The sequence below is a fragment of the Dendrobates tinctorius genome, unplaced genomic scaffold, assembly GCF_039654945.1.
Source record: "Dendrobates tinctorius isolate UK_male_01 unplaced genomic scaffold, ASM3965494v1 ptg000086l, whole genome shotgun sequence".
In the NCBI taxonomy this organism is placed as follows: domain Eukaryota; kingdom Metazoa; phylum Chordata; class Amphibia; order Anura; family Dendrobatidae; genus Dendrobates; species Dendrobates tinctorius.
In genome coordinates this window covers 37,015,127-37,032,780 of record NW_027361754.1, presented here as the reverse complement: position 1 = coordinate 37,032,780, position 17,654 = coordinate 37,015,127, and the positions used below count along the sequence as shown (strand labels likewise).

General features: G+C 46.7%; 1 protein-coding gene across 2 annotated transcripts; it reads right to left on the bottom strand.

Moving 5' to 3' along the window:
• Positions 1-1,009: 1,009 nt before the first annotated feature.
• LOC141097840 (uncharacterized) lies at positions 1,010-6,744 on the bottom strand. 2 transcript variants are annotated; one of them, XM_073585305.1, is made up of 4 exons: positions 5,435-6,744; positions 4,355-5,173; positions 3,658-3,766; positions 1,010-2,943 (listed from the first exon to the last, which is right to left on the bottom strand). In XM_073585305.1, exons 1-4 carry the CDS (start codon positions 5,934-5,936, stop codon positions 1,485-1,487), a joined length of 2,889 nt encoding a protein of 962 aa, XP_073441406.1. In that variant the 5' UTR covers positions 5,937-6,744; the 3' UTR covers positions 1,010-1,484. The 2 variants fall into 2 exon arrangements, with proteins under 2 accessions (XP_073441406.1, XP_073441405.1); XM_073585304.1 differs by having other exon boundaries at positions 4,355-6,744.
• Between the last annotated feature and the right edge of the window lie 10,910 nt (positions 6,745-17,654).

The window sequence follows — 17,654 nt, the reverse complement described above, 5'->3', positions numbered from 1 at the left end:
CTGATTGGGTGGATCAAGGAAATGCTGTAGATATAGTATATCTTGACTTCAGCAAAGCATTTGACAAAGTCTCTCATACAATCCTTATTGAAAAAATGACTAAGTATGGAATGGACAAGGCAACTGTTAGGTAGATTCATAACTGGCTTAGTGATCGGACCCAAAGAGTGGTCGTAAATGGCTGCACATCCAGTTGGAAGAATGTCTCAAGTGGGGTACCACAGGGCTCTGTCCTGGGCCCTGTATTGTTCAACATCTTTATCAATGATTTAGATGAAGGAATTGAGGGTAAACTGATTAAATTTGCTACATAAAACCTGCAAAAGACAAAGTGAGCAAAAACCCTGCTGTAACTAAATAAGTAAAAGCAAAAGTGCATCTAAATAATACAGAGTTTTTAGTAATACTGTTTTTGATCAAAAGTAGCATGAAAGCCATCCCACCACGACAAGGTAACTCTGTTCGGGATAGTCCTACACTGTCTAATATTAAAAACCTTGCTTTGTGTCAAAGTTGACCTCAATGTGTGAACAAGGGCAGACAAAAGGACTGGGTCCCAAACAGTCGACACCAGTCTGGGGAAGCCTTATATACAATTTCCAGCTCAGGAGAGGGAGGCCACACCCCAGCTTGCACAGAATGCAAAAAATACAAAGAAAAAACAAAAATTGAGCTTGGTTTGAGATGATACACATGCAGCGTATAGATGCATGTTGACATTGGCCATAAAACATAAAACCTGTCAATGTCAACATGCATTTATACGCTGCATGTGTATCATCTCAAACCAAGCTCAATTTTTGTGTTTTTTTTTTTGATTAAATTTGCTGATGACACAAAGCTAGGAGGGATAGCTAATACTAGAGAAGAGAGAGAGAGGATTCAAAAAGATTTAAATAAACTGGAGAAGTGAGCAGCAACTAACACAGAATGGTTTTTAACTGTCATATGGTATACAGTCTATCTAGAGTCTAACGCATGGGTATAATAAGACACATGAGACATAAGCTTCTTAAGCATTTCTTGTATTACTCCATACAAGTAGTGCAGTAGCAGGATAGTTGCAGAGTTAGGCAAACAACCAACGATATTCAGAGTCTATTACTTCCCTGTCAGAAGTAGCTGGCAAGCAGAAGGGTTCTGTGTCCACAAATGGTTCCAAGCAGAGGAGATCCAGGCTTCACAGACCAAGTCACAAACTGGGAATAGAGCTGATTCAGGAGCACAGGTGAATCAGCTGGAGCTGATTAAAAGGACAATTGGCAGGAAACAGGGCAGGGACATCATAGCTGAGTACTCCATGTTATTTGAGGGCAAAGTCACTGCACATGCCAGGAAACAAGATGGCCAACGACAAGCTGAGGACTCCATATTGGTTGAGGGCAAAAGTCAATGCACAGTCCAGGAAACAAGATGGCCGACACACTAAAAGCGAAGATAACGGATCTAGCATAAAAGTCCGAAAACATTACATTACTCCCCCCTTAAGGACAGCCTCCGGATGGCCCCAGTCCAGGCTTTCCCGGGTACCTCTGATGGAACTGGCGGAGTAAACGAGGCGCATGGAGATTGGAGGCTGGTTCCCACGAGTTGTCCTCAGAAGAATAGCCTTGCCACTGTACCAGGTATTGCACCCCGTCTCTACGCAACCTGGAGTCCAGGATCCTTTCCACGACAAACTCCTCCTGGCCATCGATGAGGACCGGAGCAGGAGGGGAAGAAGAACAACGACCAGGGAAAGAATTGGGAGTTGCAGCCTTCAGTAGAGAAACATGAAACACAGGGTGAATCCTCATAGATCTCGGCAGTTGAAGGCGACAGGCAACGTTACTGACAAGCTTAGTAATCTTATAAGGCCCGATGTACTTATGACCCAATTTGGATGATGGTACTCTCATCTTAAGGTTCTTAGTTGACAGCCAAACCAAATCTCCTACCTTGAAGGTTGGTGCAGGTTTACGAAACCTATCTGCCGATTTTTTATACCTGTCCTGAGCGGATTCCAGATTCCTCTTAAGTAGATCAAGGTTCTGTTGTAGAGATGTGATTCTGTCGGCTACAGCTGGGAGAGGTGTGTCTATGGGAAATCGAGGAAGGATGTTAGGATGATAACCCAAATTGGCATAAAAGGGTGACAGCTTAGTGGAAGCGCTCTGCGAATTGTTGTAAGAGAATTCAGCCAGTGGGAGCAAATCCACCCAGTCATCTTGTAGGTGGCAGATAAAACAGCGGAGATACTGTTCTAAGGTCTGGTTAGTCCGCTCAGTCTGTCCATTTGTCTGCGGATGAAAGGCAGAAGATAGATTAACTTTGATGTTTAACGCAGCACAGAAGTGCTGCCAAAACTTTGAAGTGAATTGCACCCCTCGATCAGATACAACCTCATCCGGTACGCCATGCAGACGAAACACATTTTGGATGATCAAGTCCGATGTGTGTTTCGCAGTGGGTAAACCCACACACGGAATAAAATGGGCTGCCTTTGTTAACCGATCCACCACCACTAGAACTGTGTTCTTCCCTTGAGAGGTTGGCAGCTCCACAATGAAGTCCATTGATATGGATCCCCATGGACGGGTGGGAATGGGTAGGGGTTGTAAAAGACCTGTAGGCGACGAACGTGGAGTCTTGCATCTAGCACAGACTTCACAAGAAGTGACATAATCCAGAACGTCTCTTCTGTACGTGGGCCACCAAAAGAAGCGAGACAGGAATTCTTGAGTCTTCAGAACTCCTCTATGCCCCGCTATTTTAGAATCGTGGACGAGTTGCAGTACTTTCCCTCTGGCCGCTTCAGGAATATACAGGCGTTGCCCCTGAATCCACACACCATTCTTATATACAAGACTTACTTCACAAGATGGTTGTGCCAACCAGGGATCCGTATGGTATGCTTCCTTGATATCGTTAAGCAAGTCTTGATTATGGATCACCCCCAGGAACCTGGAATCAGAGATAACAGTCTTATGAAACGTGAGTGGGATAGTTTCATCTGAGTAGAGTCTAGACAACGCATCGGCCTTTCCATTACGCGATCCTGGTCTATAAGAGATAACAAAACTGAATTGGTTTAAGAAAAGACTCCAACGAGCCTGGCGAGGAGTCAAACACTTAGCCGATCTGATAAACTCGAGATTGCGGTGGTCAGTCAAGACGATTATCTGCTGTGCAGCTCCCTGAAGGTGGTGTCTCCATTCTTTGAAGGCTGCGATGATGGCCAACAATTCTCTATTACCCACGTCATAGTTTCGCTCTGCAGGAGACAACCGCCGAGAAAAGAAAGCACAGGGATGTAAGACTTCTTTCTCGCCTGTCCTCTGGGAGAGGATAGCTCCAATGGCACTGTCTGAGGCATCCACCTCTATTATGAAGGCACGTTCAGGGTTAGGATGCACCAGAATAGGTGCCGTGGTGAATTTCTGTTTCAGGCGGGAAAATGCTTCTTGAGCCTGGGGGGTCCAGGTAAAAGCAGAGTTCTTGCGGGTAAGCCGTGTGATGGGAGACACTACCTCAGAAAAGTTCCTGATAAAACGCCTATAAAAATTAGCAAACCCTATAAAGCGCTGGACCTCCTTTACATTCTTGGGGACCGGCCAGTCCTTAATGGCTTGAATCTTACTCTCATCCATACTAATTCCTCGTGACGTCATTACATACCCCAGAAATTGGATCTTCGTCCGATGGAATTCGCACTTTTCTAGTTTGATATACAGATGGTTTTGTCGAAGGCGTTCTAAGACCATCTTCACATGTCTGTGATGTTCCTCTGTGGAGTTAGAAAAAATCAAGATATCATCCAAATAAATTACAATGAATGTATCCAGGAGATCTCTAAAAATGTCATTCACCAAATGTTGGAAAGTTGCTGGGGCATTACATAAACCGAATGGCATTACCAGGTATTCAAAGTGTCCGTAGCGTGACCTGAAAGCAGTCTTCCATTCATCCCCAGGTCTAATGCGGACCAAGTTATAGGCCCCACGGAGATCCAACTTAGTAAAGAGCTTTGCATGCCGTACTCTCTCCAATAATTCCGGAATCAAAGGTAGTGGGTAACGGTTTCTGATCGTAATCTTATTGAGCTCCCGATAATCTATGCAGGGCCTAAGAGATCCGTCTTTCTTCTTCACAAAGAAGATTGGTGCACCAGCGGGAGATGAAGAATGGCGTATGAAGCCCTTGGCTAGCTGTTCATCTATATAGTCCTTTAGCGCCTTTAGCTCTGGCCCTGCCAAAGGGTAAATCTTGCCAAACGGTATCCCTGCACCTGGTAATAGGTCTATTGGACAGTCATATGGACGGTGAGGGGGTAGTAGGTCTGCGTTCTTTTTGTCGCACACATCAGCATACTCACGGTATATTGCTGGTAGCTCTGAGACTGATGGTGGTCCCTTAGGGATGGAGCAGACTGAAGCTTCTGGACTTATCTGTGTCTTCGGAAAGTGCAGTTCTTTAGTCTCCCAATTAATCGTAGGATTCTGAGCCTGCAGCCAAGGCAGTCCTAGAATAATAGGGAAATGAGGAGAAGAGATGAGCATAAAGGACAGACTCTCTTGATGGTCATTACCCATGAGGACCTTCAGGGGTTCCGTCTCATGGTCCACTGGTCCCGAGTTTAACAGTGAGCCATCCACGGTCTCCATCTGTACAGGAGTAGCCTTCTTTACTGAATGTACGTTATGTCTCTGGGCAAAGGAGATGTCCATAAAATTGCCGCTTGCCCCTGAATCAATCATAGCGGAGGTAGATACCCAAACGGAGTGAACCCTGAGTTTGAGGGGAATGAAGCAATGAGAATTGTTGTTCTTGCAGCTCAGCTGGGAAACCGCTGAGAGGACCGGAAAAACTGCTGCAGTAACACCTGCATCGGGCTCAGAGATAACGGAGTTCAAGTCCGAGTAATCAATGTCTGTATCTTCTACTACCTCTGGGGTCTGTAGTGCGGACCTGACAGAACCCCTCTCACAGCACTCGCAGTGTATGATGGCTGCAGTTGTCTTACGAGAACGACTGGGGCAGTTGATGATGAAATGTCCTGACTTACCGCAATAGAAACACAGATTTTCCTTTAGTCGTTGTTCCTTACGTGCATCACTGACCCGTCTCTGTAAAGAGTCCACCTGCATAGGCTCGGGTTTTGGTTCTCGTATAATCCTGCTCAAGGACTCCTTGGCTGGAGAGGGAGAGAATAAATGATTAGAGTGCCTTAGCTCCGACCACCTCTCCTGTCTGCGTTCAGTAAGCCGAGCATCGATCCGAATACAGTAGTTGATAAAATCTCCTAATGCTGTAGGTGGGTCGACACGAGCAAGTTCGTCCTTAATTACAGAGGATAATCCTCTCCGAAAAACCGATCTTTTAGCGGAGCTATCCCAAGTGGTGTCGAGGGCCCATCTCCGGAAATCCAGAGCATATTCTGCTACTGAGCGCTTACCTTGGCTTAAAGTCAACATAGCTGATTCCGCTGTAGCACCGCGGTTCGGATCATCGAATGCCTTCCCCATAGCTGAAATGAAAGCATCAAGGTTATTTAGACAGTCGTCGTCAGTCTCAATTAGAGGGTTTGCCCATGCGAGAGCTTTGTTGGAGAGTAGCATAATTATTGTTAATACTTTAGATCGCTCAGTAAGGAACTGAGGCGCATGAGCCGCAAAGAACAGTTTGCATTGATTAATGAATCCTCTGAATCTTTCCCGTTCACCGCCAAAGCGGAATGGTGGTAGCTTGGGGATTCCCATTGCCGGGGTGGAAGTTTGGGTTTGGACTTGTCGCTCCAGAACCTCAATCCGGGTTCGTAAGTCCTGAGTGGTTTGTCCGAACACCTGTAGATTATTATCACTCCGATCCCGCAGACTTGCAAAGCTGTCCTTTACTGCCTGTAGATCGGCAAGGATTGAATTGGTTACTTCGCACAGATGTTTAACAGAGTCCTCCATATTCCCCGAAGATGTATGGCAGAGAGGCTGGAAAGAAAGAAAAGGAGCACAATAGTGTTTACCTGTGGTAACACTCCTGACTTAAAAGAAGGGAATGTGCTCACCTGGAAAGGTTGTGAGAAGCCACAACCACTATCACGTATATCGATATCTTGGATCCACAGCCTGCAGCGGCTCCCCAACGGCAAAGATCCAAAAAAAAAAAAAATAAAAAAATAAAAAATAAATCTCTATACAGGTTGCAGCGGTGTCTCAGACCCAGCAGACTCTATCATGGCTCCTGAATCTGTCATATGGTATACAGTCTATCTAGAGTCTAACGCATGGGTATAATAAGACACATGAGACATAAGCTTCTTAAGCATTTCTTGTATTACTCCATACAAGTAGTGCAGTAGCAGGATAGTTGCAGAGTTAGGCAAACAACCAACGATATTCAGAGTCTATTACTTCCCTGTCAGAAGTAGCTGGCAAGCAGAAGGGTTCTGTGTCCACAAATGGTTCCAAGCAGAGGCGATCCAGGCTTCACAGACCAAGTCACAAACTGGGAATAGAGCTGATTCAGGAGCACAGGTGAATCAGCTGGAGCTGATTAAAAGGACAATTGGCAGGAAACAGGGCAGGGACATCATAGCTGAGTACTCCATGTTATTTGAGGGCAAAGTCACTGCACATGCCAGGAAACAAGATGGCCAACGACAAGCTGAGGACTCCATATTGGTTGAGGGCAAAAGTCAATGCACAGTCCAGGAAACAAGATGGCCGACACACTAAAAGCGAAGATAACGGATCTAGCATAAAAGTCCGAAAACATTACATTAACAGGGAGAAATGCAAAGTACTACATCTGGGCAATAAAAATGAAAAAAGCATATATAGAATGGGAGGAATAGGGCTAAGTGACAGCACATGTGAAAAAGACTTGGGTATACTAATAGATCACAGACTGAATATGAGTCAACAGTGTGATGCAGCAGCAAAAAAGGCAAATGCAATTCTAGGATGTATTAACAGAAGCATACAGTCTTGATTACGTGAAGTCATTATTTCCCTCTACTCCTCTTTGGTCAGACCTCATCTGGAATATTGTGTCCAGTTTTGGGCACCACATTTTAAAAAAGACATCAACAAGCTGGAGCAAGTTCAGAAAAGAGCGACCAGAATGGTGACCGGTCTGCAAACCCTGTCTTATGAGGAAAGGTTGCAGGATTTGGGAATGTTTAGTTTGCAAAAGAGAAGACTGAGAGGAGACTTAATAGCTGTCTACAAATATCTAAAGGGCTGTCACATTGTAGAAGGATCAACTTTATTCTCATTTGCACAAGGAAAGACTAGAAGCAATGGGGTGAAACTGAATGGGAGGAGACACAGATTAGATATTAGAAAAAACTTTTTGAAAGTTAGAGTGATCAATGAGTGGAACAGGCTGCCACGAGAAGTGGTGAGTTCTCCTTCAGTGGAAGTCTTCAAACAGAGGCTGGACAGACATCTGACTGGGATGATTTAGCGAATCCTGCTTTGAGCAGGGGGTTGGACCAGATGGCCCAGGAGGTCCCTTCCAACTCTACGATTCTATGATTCTATGTCTTGCCTTCTCTGAAGGCTCTTAATCCGTATTCCTGTCTCTTGGTACCTTGTCTAGCATTTCCCTGTCCGCCTGCCAGGAGGCAGAATATCCTGGCCCTTGAGTCTTGTTCCCAGTGCCTTGTCTGTTCTCTGTCCGCCTGCCAGGAGGCAGGATATCCTGGTCCTTGTGTCTTTGGTCCTGTGTCTCTGTCTGAACTCAGTCTTACCTTTTGTCTGTCAGTCTCCTTGTCTGTGGTTCCTTCTCTGCTGTGTCTTTCCTTGTGTCCTCCCTATCAGAGGCTCTACTCCCTAGCCGCTCTGTCTGCACGGCTCCCTAGCCGCTCTGTCTGCACGGCTCCCTAGCCGCTCTGTCTGCACGGCTCCCTAACCGCTCTGTCTGCACGGCTCACTAACCGCTCTGTCTGCACGACTCCCTAGCCGCTCTGTCTGCACGGCTCCCTAGCCGCTCTGTCTGCACGGCTCCCTAGCCGCTCTGTCAGCACGGCTCCCTAGCCGCTCTGCCTGCACAGCTCCCTTGGAGCCCAGCCTACTCCGCACTCCTGCGGCTCTGCCTACTCCGCACTCCTGCGGCTCTGCCTACTCTGCACTCCTGCGGCTCTGCCTACTCCGCACTCCTGCGGCTCTGCCTACTCCGCACTCCTGCGGCTCCACCTACCTGCACCTCCTGTGTTAACAGGTCCAAACCTGTTCCTTCATATTCCACTCCTTCCTACCTATATCCATACCTGCACCTCCTGTGTGAACAGGTCCAAACCTGTTCTCTCATATACCACTCCTGCTTGCTCTGTGTCTCAAGCTGTCACCTACCTGCCTAGTGTCTCCAAACCGTGCCCGCTTGCCTAGTGTCTCCAAGCCGTGTCCGCTTGCCCAGTGTCTCCAAGCCGTGTCTCCAAGCCGTGCCCGCTTGCCCAGTGTCTCCAAGCCATGCCTGCTTGCCCAGTGTCTCCAAGCCGTGCCTCCAAGTCGTGCCTGCCTGCCAGTGTACCAAGCCGTGCCTGCTTGCCCAGTGTCTCAGCCTGCCTGTTAGTCACACCTGTCCAAGTGACTTGTCCCCGAGTGGGACCAGCAGCCACAGCCAGACACCACCCTGGAGTGGCACCCAACAGCTATCTGCCGCACAAGCCTGTCCTCACCATCAGAGGCTCCAGTGAAGACCGAGGTAGCTGTCGTAGTCACGCCCCTTGCCCGCTGAGTCCCATGTCCTTCCGCTTGCGGAGCATGATGAACTTTCTCCCTGCCAGTATGAGCAACCAGAGGAATTTGTTCCGTCCTGCGTGGTTCCGATTGTGGAGACCTCTGAACCAATCATCATCTCCAATGCTCTCTACAATCAGCTCCTGGCCTATGAAGAGCACGACCCAGCAGACCCGCCTAGGTTCTATGGGGACCCTAAAGAGTGCCAAGGGTTCCTGAAGAAATGCCTGCACTACATCCTGCAGAATGCAGCTTGTTTCCCCTCTGACCGGGTCAATGTGGGATACATCATGTCCTACCTAGCTGGTGATGCCTTGATGTGGATCTGTCCCCTTTGGGAAGCAGGGGACCCTGTCGTCATGAGCCTGGGGGCCTTCCTGGTGGCTTTCCGTAAGGTGTTCGACATGCCTCGTCCAGCTGCTCTTGAAAAGTCTTCCCCTCCAAGCTTCCAGAGACAAGAGGAACCTGTGGGTGAATCGTCTCAACCACCTATGACTGTCCAGCCATCACCTGTTCCACAGTCTGCCGATGCGGCCTCCCGTGCAAGATCCAAGAGGTCTAAAAAGAAGAAGCGGGCCAAGTTGCAGCCAGAATCTGGCCTCTGCCCTGTGAAGCCCGTACCCCAGAACCCTGGGCCAGTAGGAGAGGCTGCCCCTGGCGAGAGTCCTCCCTCTCCATTAAAGCTTAAGACTGTTTCGTTGCCTTCTGGGTACTTTGGGGTGTTCGAGCCACCAGCCATACAGAGTCAGTGTGTGATCTCCATTCTTCAGCTCCAGAACCCGGTGTGGGCATTGTCTAAAGGTGGCCGAGCCCTATTGGAGAACAGTCTAGTCCTGCAAGGACAACTACAGCTCCAGGTCGGAGCTTTGTATACGAAGAAGTTCGTCTTCCATTGGCTGTCTGGTATGCCCATGGGTCATTCTGAACCAGAGATCCTGATGTCCATTTATGTTTGGAGACCCAGCAAGGCACCACACTTGAAACAACCAAGGGACAAGAGGTTCTGGTTCCCTTGCGTTGCATACAGTCAGCAAGGTCGTCTTCTTCGCCTGGTTTGCTAGTCGCCGAGTCAAGGTGTGAGGATGCCTCTGAAGAGGGGGAGGCGGTCTCAGTCTTCTCACACATCCCCAGCGACTATACCAGTGTTCTGCTCCCAAGAGCACCCCTGCCTCTTGATTGTCTTCCCCAGGATAAAGGGCTGAAGATGGATCCAGAGTGTATGCCTTCAGCTCCACTGTGGCCTAGGGGTGAAGGTCCCAAGACAGAACTTCACTCATCCTCTAACCAGGAAGATGCGGTCCAGTTTTTTCAGGGTAACATGCTGAAGTGGCTCCCTGTATGTATGCCTCCAGCTTCCATTTGGCAGGTGGGTGAAGAGGTTGGAACAGTGACCTACGTATCTCCGTTTCTCACCAACCGGGAGGAGGAGGTCCAATTTTTCTGGCATGTCGGGCTGAAGTTGGACTCAGTGAAGGTGTCTTCTGTTTCTAGCTGGCCGGCTGATGTAGGGGTCAAGTCTGAAGCTTCCAGGTCCCTGCCTTCTGCCAATCAGGAGGAAGAAGTCCGTGTTGGAAGCTGTTGGGCACCAAGAAACTTGGCACTCGGTGATTCCGGATGGCACACCTACTTCGTCTTACCTGAAGGATGTCGTGTCAACCTGGCTGTGTGTGGTCCCATACTCCTTCTTCAGGTCTTTCTGGCAGGCTTGAGGAAGAGGGGCTGTAAAGGGGGGGTACTGTAACAACCCTGCTGGCATCACTGCATGGCCTCCCATCCCCCGCACACCAACTTACTTTCTGCTTCAAGCCATGCTGTGAATTCTGTCTGTTGCCAGCTCTGTGCCTCTGCTCTCCATGTTTCCAGACTGTGTGTATAGAGGGGCGGCGCCTGAACTCTCTGGTTCTTATGCAGTCAGGGTGCACCTGTGTAATATGTCCCTTACCAATCACCTAGAGCCCTTGACTATTTAGTTTTGCCACTCTCACTGAAACATTGCCTGTGCAATGTCTAATCTCAGTTAGCTCCTTGCTGCTGAGCTAGCCAGGCCCTGTCCTATGTCTTGCCTTCTCTGAAGGCTCTTAATCTGTATTCCTGTCTCTTGGTACCTTGTCTAGCATTTCCCTGTCCGCCTGCCAGGAGGCAGAATATCCTGGCCCTTGAGTCTTGTTCCAAGTGCCTTGTCTGTTCTCTGTCCACCTGCCAGGAGGCACTCCTGCGGCTCTGCCTACTCCGCACTCCTGCGGCTCTGCCTACTCCGCACTCCTGTGGCTCTGCCTACTCCGCACTCCTGCGGCTCTGCCTACTCCGCACTCCTGCGGCTCCGCCTACCTGCACCTCCTGTGTGAACAGGTCCAAACCTGTTCCTTCATATTTCACTCCTTCCTGCCTATATCCATACCTGCAACTCCTGTGTGAACAGGTCCAAACCTGTTCTCTCATATACCACTCCTGCTTGCTCTGTGTCTCAAGCCGTCACCTACCTGCCTAGTGTCTCCAAGCTGTGCCCGCTTGCCTAGTGTCTCCAAGCCGTGTCCGCTTGCCCAGTGTCTCCAAGCCGTGTCTCCAAGCCGTGCCTACTTGCCCAGTGTCTCCAAGCCGTGCCCGCTTGCCCAGTGTTTCCAAGCCATGCCCGCTTGCCCAGTGTCTCCAAGCCGTGCCTCCAAGTCATGCCTGCCTGCCAGTGTACCAAGCCGTGCCTGCTTGCCCAGTGTCTCAGCCTGCCTGTTAGTCACACCTGTCCAAGTGACTTGTCCCCGAGTGGGACCAGCAGCCACAGCCAGACACCACCCTGGAGTGGCACCCGACAGCTATCTGCCGCACAAGCCTGACCTCACCATCAGAGGCTCCAGTGAAGACCGAGGTAGCTGTCGTAGTCATGCCCCTTCCAGGGTAGTCTGGTTTGTGGCACAGTGGGGCCACAAACCCCCGGCTCGCGCCATTCAGCCAAGGCATGAGAGTGACAGAAAGCAGGGATAGGGGTTATATGACCTTTGGCCGGCACACGGCTATCACATGTGCAGGGGGGCTTATCTTAGTTATCCCATCTCTGCCAACAATGCGATGAAAACAGCAAGCTAGTCTTACCTTAACAATTTACCACAGGGGCTTATTGTAATTATCCCACTGCTGCCACAATATGTCACAAACTGCAGGGATTTATGTATATCCCACTTTTGGCTCCACTTTGGAACTTGCAGCTCTCCGGCACCCCCTTTACCCTCAGGTCAGTCAGGGAACTGCACCTAGGATAATTAGTCGCCGGACGGGCCACTTGCGGTACACTGGCTATTAGGCATGCCGCAGCGAGGGAATTATAAAGGCTCTGGCTGCAGCCAGACAATCAGCTTCCCTTCCGTCACTGCCAGCTAGCCCACCTAGCCTAGAGGACACTTCGCTGCCACCAGCTTCTGATTTCTCTATCAATATTTAAATTAATAAAGGGGTACGAAGCCAACCCAAAATAGTAGCGTAATTACTTCAGGTATGTTAAAGTTCGGAATAGAACATGGATAAACAAACTAGTAATTTTATATTTTACTCCAAAAAAAGGTAGGCAGTGTTTACAGAAGGTATAAAAAGATTTTACAATATGAGACAATTAAAATATGTACTAAGCAAATACAAATAAAAGGGCATTAAGAGAAGAAATAAACTCATGTATTGCTTAGATCATCTTAGGCAAAACCATGCTGGTGGGAGAAGCCAGACATCACAATGCATTGAGGGGTCTGGTTGCAGCAGTTTCCCAGGCACAAAGTGACTGCAGACTGAGGAAAAGTACCTTATACCTCTGGGCTTGTGACATCACTAAATGGGATGGTTTGTGGTAGTCCTCCCCCTGCTTTCAGAGCTACAATCTGGCTAAGAAAACTATAATAATCATATCTCGCAAAGGGTACCTCGTATAGAAACGCACATAGTATCATCTTATTCAGCTTGTCGCTGGCGTTCATTCAAAACCAAACACGAAGCATCAAGCTGCTCGGCTGTGCAGGAATCCACCATTTGGTTTCTGCTGAAGCTAGAATTTTGAAAAACAAAGGCTAAACAGTCCCGTCGAAGAACGTCCCGAATATGTAGTTTTTGCATTTCTATCATAAATTCACGTTGCTTTATGACCAAATGATTAGATTCCCATTATAGTCTATGAGGAGTCAGAGCATATGGGAAAGACAAAGGGGCTCCTTGCTGGGAGGAGGGAAATCACTCACTGGTATGTCAGGTTACAATGAGTATGTGTGGAGGCTGAGGGGGGAGAAAGGGGGGTGGACAGTGTCACAGGCTGTGAGTGAAAGTTGCAACTGCTGGCAGGCCAAGGAAAGGAAGGGGGGGTCAAACCTTCACAACTGTCATAGCAGAGTTAAGTAGGTGAATAGAAGATTCTGGAATGTTCCGGAAGGTTTGATAATAGGGAAAAATACATGATACTTTACATTATCGTTACAACCCCAAATCCCTGACCTTTCTAATTTTGAGAGCATTTACCACTACAGACATGTGGGCCTAAGGATATTTACCCAAAATGTTACATTTTATAACAGACTGACTGCGGTGTAATCTTTGGATATGAGATATTCTGAATAAACACTAATTAAACATCTCCATAAACCTTATGATGTGCAGTTGATTCCTTCCATATTTGCATGCTTGTGATCATTTTCTTATTAGACGTTACATATACCCAAGCTTCAGCTCCCTCACAGAAGGCATGACATTTTTTACTGGGATGTCCAGATAGTTGAATAATTTCATCTTATCCTCCACATGCTGCAGGTTTCTAGTGCCAAAGTGATAAAAGCAGCCATAGAGCTTCACTAAGCCACCGCCATGCTTCACTGTAAGCATCACCAAGCCACCACCATGCTTCACTGTAGGTATCACACCAAGACACCGCCACGATTCACTATAGACATCACTGAGCTACCACCCTGCTTCACTGTAGGTATCATCAAGCCACTGCCATGCACCATAGTACGTATCACCAAACTACCACCATGCTTCACTGTAGGTATCAGCAAGCCACTGCCATGCATTTTTGAAGGTATCACTGAGCAACCACCATACTTGATTGTAGGCATCAACAAGCCACGACCATGCATCACTGTAGGTACCACCAACCCATCATGCATCACTGTGGTCACCACCAAGCCACAGCCATGCATCACTGTCGGTATCATCGAGCTTTCCCCATGATTGAATGTAGACATCACTGAGTTACTTCCATGCTTCACTGTAGGTATCACCAAGCCTCTGCCATGCATCACTGTAGTTATCACTGAGCTACCATCATGTTTGACTAGGCAACACCAAGCCATGACCATGCATCACTGTTAGTATCACCAAGCCACCATCCGGCTTGAATGTAGACATCACTGAGGCGCTGCCATGGTTCACTGTAAGTATTATCAAGCCACAAGCAGGCTTCATTATATTTATCACCAAGCTATGGCCATGCATCACTGTAGGTATCCCCATGTCAGGACCATGCATCACTGTAGGTATCACCAAGCCACAGCCATATATCACTGAAGGTATCACTGAGCTAATGCCATGCTTCACTGTAGGTATAACTGAGACATGGCTACGCATCACTGTCGGCACCACCAAGCCACAGCCATGCATCACTGTAAGTATCACTGAGATTCCCCTACGATTGAAGGTAAACATCACTGAGCCACCTCCATGCTTCACCATATTCACTAAACCACCCCCAGGCTTCACTTTAGGCAGGGTGTTCTTTTCAGTATATGCTTCATTGTTCCTTCTCCAGACATACTACCACTAATTTTTAAGCCCGAAAACTTCCAATTTTGTTTTTTCCACAGAACATAATATCAAATTTCTGTGACTTATTTATATGATTTCGAAAATATTGGCACAGACTTTCCTTGTGCTTTTGGGTCAGTAGAAATTACACCTTGGAGTTCAGTATGTCCCTTAATGTGCAAACTCAGTGCCTGCAGGTCTTTTGTAGTCACATGAGGCTTTCTGGCTTCCTCCTCAGGAATCTGGTGGCAGCCAGAGACAGCTTCTCCTTTCTGTCCTCTCCAGGTAGTGTAACCAGAGTTTCTATAACCTTAGACTTGTGATCTCTGCTTGCAGCTATATCTCTAGTAACATTCCTCATCTTTGTACCTTTTTGTATCTTTCTCCTTGTTTTTGCAAGGCAATGATCTCTTAACTTTTTACACCACTCTCTTGACTTCGCCATATTACTTATATGCAATTAAATACCAAAGAAAACAAATTCCCCCTAGCCAGTCCAGGTATTGTATATGTTTTATCTCAACCACAACTGATGCATCTAGCAGAAATAAGACCTCGTGCAGATATCTGCTTTTCACGTACACATACGATCTATAATATTAGTATTAGAATTCATACTCTTAATATTCTAAGGGTTTCTGAATATGTCTGTGTATATTTGCGGACTGAGTGAAACATGTGAGCCCTTCACGATTTTGATCCAACTCATGGATCAAACCTTGCAAAGCAAATCTATGTCTATGGGTCCGTGAAAATATCAGACAGCACGTACCATCCATTTTCTGTCCAATTGTCATGTCTATTTGATAGGATACGCTTGAAAAACTTCTTGTACGCAAGAGAAAAAATTAAACGCTGATGGTAAAAAACGGACACACTGATGAAAACCAGATCCAAAACACTAAAGTCCCTTTTTAGCAGTAAAGAAAAATCACTAATGTCTGAACAAGCCTTGAGGCTATGTTCCCACAATGAGTTTTTTTTACGCTAGGTATCTTTGAAAAATTGCAAGAAACATACATACAGAAACTCTTGCAACATCAAAAACGCCTAAAAATCTCATTGTGAGAACATAGCCTAAGTCTACGGCCACACTATCAGCGTTTGTTCAGTATTTTTTTTCTGCATTTGTAAGCCAAAACCAGGTGAGGAACAATCAGAGGACAAGGTATAATAGAAACAAGGGCACCAATTTTGAACGTTTGACCCACTCCGGGTTTTGGCTTACAAATACTGACGTGAAATACTGACTAAATACTGATAGGGTGGCCGTAGCCTAATGCAGATTTTGCTCACATTCATCAGTTGTGCTTGAGACAACACCTGATTTGCAAATGTCTACTTGTGTAACAGATTCTGTTCAGAGATGAAATAATTTTGGGACTGCAGTTGTCATTAAAGGGAATCTGAGGGCCAATTTAAATGGAATTTCCCTGTAGCTATAGTGGTAATTTGCAAGTAAATACTATTTTAAATGCAGATGATTTAACTGTGAGTGCAGCTGCAGGGAGAAAATGAAGTTATATTTTCCTCCCTGCAGCTGCTCACTCACATCCAATCATCAGGATGGTGCAGGGATCTATGAACAGTTGGCGCTCGCTATACTATTAGCACTCTGCAATCGATCCCATTGCTCCTTAAGGCCGGGGTCACACATGCAATAAACACGCGCGAGTCTCCCATCTCAATACCCGGCACTGCTGCTGGCATTTGGGACCGGAGCGCTCAGCTGCATGTATTTCTATGCAGCTGAGCGCTCCGGTGCCGAGTGTCGGCGGCAGTGCCAGGTGTTGAGATGGGGGACTTGTGCGAGTTTCTCGCATGTGTGACCCCGGCCTGACAGCCTCTGAACTGAGCGATGACTATTGATGAATGGACATGCTGGGATAAAGTGTTTTCTGAGCATGCTTGGGTGCTAACTGAGTGACTTTGATGTGGTCGAGAACTAGGTTCGAATCCCCGCGGCTGCATGTCACACGGCTGTTCAACAGCCACAACGCATGCAGGGATTGTCTGTTTGTTATGCAATGCCTGCATGTATTGTGGCTGTTGATCAGCAGTGAGACCTTCAGCTGCAGGAACATATTTTTCGAGCCCGCCGAAGAGACTCAGCACACGAGCATGTTCAGATAACACCTAATCCAAGCATGTTCGCTCATCACTAATAGTCAACTCATCACTACTGACTATTCATTGCCTGCAATTGCCCCCATAGCTGGAAGCAAGCAGCTGCAGGGAGAATATAACTTTGTTTTCTCCCTGCACTTCCAATTAGACTGACACATGGTCAATTTGTGATGTATTTGCAGAAACCACTTGTTCTATGACTTTTGTTCATTATATCGCTTTTGTTTGATTGATTTATTGCAAACTGCAAAAATTTAGTAAGTTTTACTAATTAACTGAATTTGCAATTTGGATGAACAATTTTGATTTCAGTTCCATAAAGCGATAAGCGATTCTTTCTAAAATCAGGATATGTTCACATGCAGCTTTTTTTGCTGCGTTTTTTTTTTTTTTGCTAAATGCAAATTAAAATCTACATTTCCAGAACTGAGATGTCAGAAATCTTGCGGTCATGCTTTTGTGTTTTATCCTGATTGAATTTGAGAACTGCAGCGTTAGGGTGTGTTTACCCATGAAAAACTGCAGCAAAAAAGCAATAAAAGTTTTTTTGCTGTATTTTCGAAGCGTTTGAAGCATTTACTGTAGACAAAGCAAACGTGTAATCCATATCCCCAAAAAACTGCAAAAATGCAAGGAAAAATGCCTTGAAAACGCCAAAGAATATAGCTGCCAAAGGAGCAGGTTTGGGTTGCAGAAAAAAATACAGCAAAAAAAAAAATTGCATGTGAACATAGCCTTATACAGAAATTCCTACAAGGATTGTCAAATTATTTATGCAGTTTGCATTGTGGAATCTTGTGACCGTTCAACTTTAATAAACAGTAAGGACCAGCTGGTGCACAGGTCTGCTTCTCCTTGTTCTACTCATCCCAGGATGTCGATTGTAGCTTCTAAATATTGAAACCATATCTCTTTGGAAAAGTAATTATTGAGCCTTCACGTCCCAAAATGTTGACTTGAAATAATACAAAGTGTAAGGAAAAATAACAATGACATTATTAGGCTTCAGAATAATATTTCAGCAGCAAATTTTGCAAAGCATGC

Bases quoted from the DNA above. Each gene is read 5' to 3' on its own strand.
- LOC141097840 (XM_073585304.1), bottom strand. From the start codon at position 5,936: ATGGAGGACTCTGTTAAACATCTGTGCGAAGTAACCAATTCAATCCTT. The intron at 3,767-4,354 runs GTGAGTATGCTG...CTAACTCCACAG, and splicing joins AGAGCTACCAGCAATATACC to AGGAACATCACAGACATGTG. The intron at 2,944-3,657 runs GTATGTAATGAC...CTCTGATTCCAG, and splicing joins ACGAAGATCCAATTTCTGGG to GTTCCTGGGGGTGATCCATA.